The sequence below is a fragment of the Aplysia californica genome, unplaced genomic scaffold (assembly GCF_000002075.1).
Source record: "Aplysia californica isolate F4 #8 unplaced genomic scaffold, AplCal3.0 scaffold00061, whole genome shotgun sequence".
NCBI lineage: Eukaryota > Metazoa > Mollusca > Gastropoda > Aplysiida > Aplysiidae > Aplysia > Aplysia californica.
The window spans coordinates 335,605-337,434 of record NW_004797331.1 but is presented as its reverse complement, the minus strand read 5'-3'; the positions used below and the strand labels follow the sequence as shown (position 1 = coordinate 337,434).

The 1,830-nt window shown below is 40.2% G+C and overlaps 1 protein-coding gene across 1 annotated transcript in view; it reads left to right on the top strand.

Annotated features, from left to right (window-relative positions):
* Positions 1 to 1,830, top strand: part of LOC101852159 (DBH-like monooxygenase protein 2 homolog) — a gene marked incomplete in the record, with an annotated part of 17,729 nt that overhangs the window by 13,628 nt on the left and 2,271 nt on the right. Inside the window, 1 exon segment of the mRNA XM_035968459.1 lies at positions 1,753 to 1,830. Within this exon segment, the coding sequence (XP_035824352.1) occupies positions 1,753 to 1,830 (78 nt within the window).

Sequence of the window (1,830 nt, the reverse complement as noted above, 5' to 3'; positions counted from 1 at the left end):
ATCTGTATCCTGAGTGGATCTAGCTTTCTGCTTACTTTCATTGTCTCTGTTTTGTTGATGTTGATCTTCATGTCGTAGTTGTTAAATTCTTAGTTTAATCTGGTTTTGTGGTGTTGAAGACTTCGTTCATCTTTGTGTGCCAGGTTTTGGTCATCAGCGAAGAGTAATTCATTTAGGGCGTCTGGTTCTGTATTGGCCTCTTTTGTAATTCTATCCATATATATGATAAACTAGGTTGTTCCATTTGTACCACGACTGAGTTTGACTTGGCCTGTGCTGGTAAAAAGTATTTGTGATGTATAATTCATACTCTGCACAGAGAGCAAAAAGTTGTTCCCCACAATAGTTACAATCTGAACTGGTGTCACCATGTGGTCCAAGGTAGTTTTCCTATGGTGTTCTTCTTGGGCCTACGTGTCCATTGAAGTCTCCCAGTATGATTAGTTCCTCCTCATCAGGTACGCTGTCTATGGTGTCCGCCAACTTCTGAAAAAAATCTTCTTTATCTTCCCTTGAGTATGTGTCGTTACAAGGGGAGAAAACTTGAATGATATATTCCCTGTATTCTGATTTTCAAGATCCTTTCTGATATTAATTCTTTCTCTATAACTCTTTCTGCCGTGTCAGGTTGTATTATGACTCTCACACCTTGAATAGCTTTCTCTCTCATATCTTCTCCACTCCATATTAGTATGCAATTTTAATGAATTTTCTTGGTCCCACTTCCTTTTAAACGGCAATCCGACAGTCCAATTATGGGTATTCTCCACCTTTTCATGAAGGTAATGAGTTCTGGTTCCTTGTCTTTTGAGGCCACAGATGTTAAGAGTACAAATCCTTTCTCGTAATCCTTTAACGTTTCCGGGTCGTTTTCCGTCTATGTCAGTCCGTTTCTTTATTCTTTTTGTGTTTTTAGCAATAAATAATCCGCTGCCGACTTGCTAGGCCAGTCACAGTTTCACCAGAGCCCCGTTAGCCTGCAACTTTTCGGGATGACCCGGGTTCTCTTTAACGGCTAGCGTGACGCCTCAGTGGCATAAAGCCATACGTACTTCGTTGAGCCCAGCAATCCCCTACTTTGTCCAGTTTCCACCTCCCTGCACGTGGACCTGGGGTTGGGCTTTGGGAGGCATCCTGACAACCACTCCGAATAATCCTGCGATTTGGATAGAGCAGATAGAATATTTGGCTATTCGGACTTTTCATGATCTTAGTAACTCAATAAGGCCAACATTGTTAGATTTTGTATTTCTGATGTTGCACTTTTTCTACTTAGATTTTTTATAATCCCTCTCAGCCAGGGTCGGCCCTGACAAGCAGAGTCGAAGCAGCCAGCCTCCTTAACGAAGTTAGACGGACGGGGGCGTAAAATACTTTCATTTACAACTACGTGTTTGTGTGTTTAATAACATGCAGCTTTCTTTCTTTCCTTCTATCTTTCCTTCTTTCTTAATTTATTTCTTAATAACTTCTTTCTTTGTCTCAACGTTTCTTTCCTCTTTCCTTCTTTCTTAATAATTTCTTTTTTTGTTTTGTCCTTTCTTTCTGTCTTTCTTTCTTTCTTTCTTTCCTTCTTTCTTTCTTTCCTTGGTTCTTTGCTTGTTCTGCTGTTTCTTTTTTTCTTTCCTTTTTCCTTCCCTTTTCCTTCCTTTAAAATTTTTTTTCTTTTTTGTTTCGTCGTTTGTTTGTTTGTTTGTTTGTTTGTTTGTTTGTTTGTTTGTTCATCAATTAATTTCTCTCTCCCGTCACCAGACTGTGTGGGCATGGGCCCTCTGGTAGGATGTGACCTTTACATGGGCACGCGTATCGGGGAATGTAACTGGCGGAGGT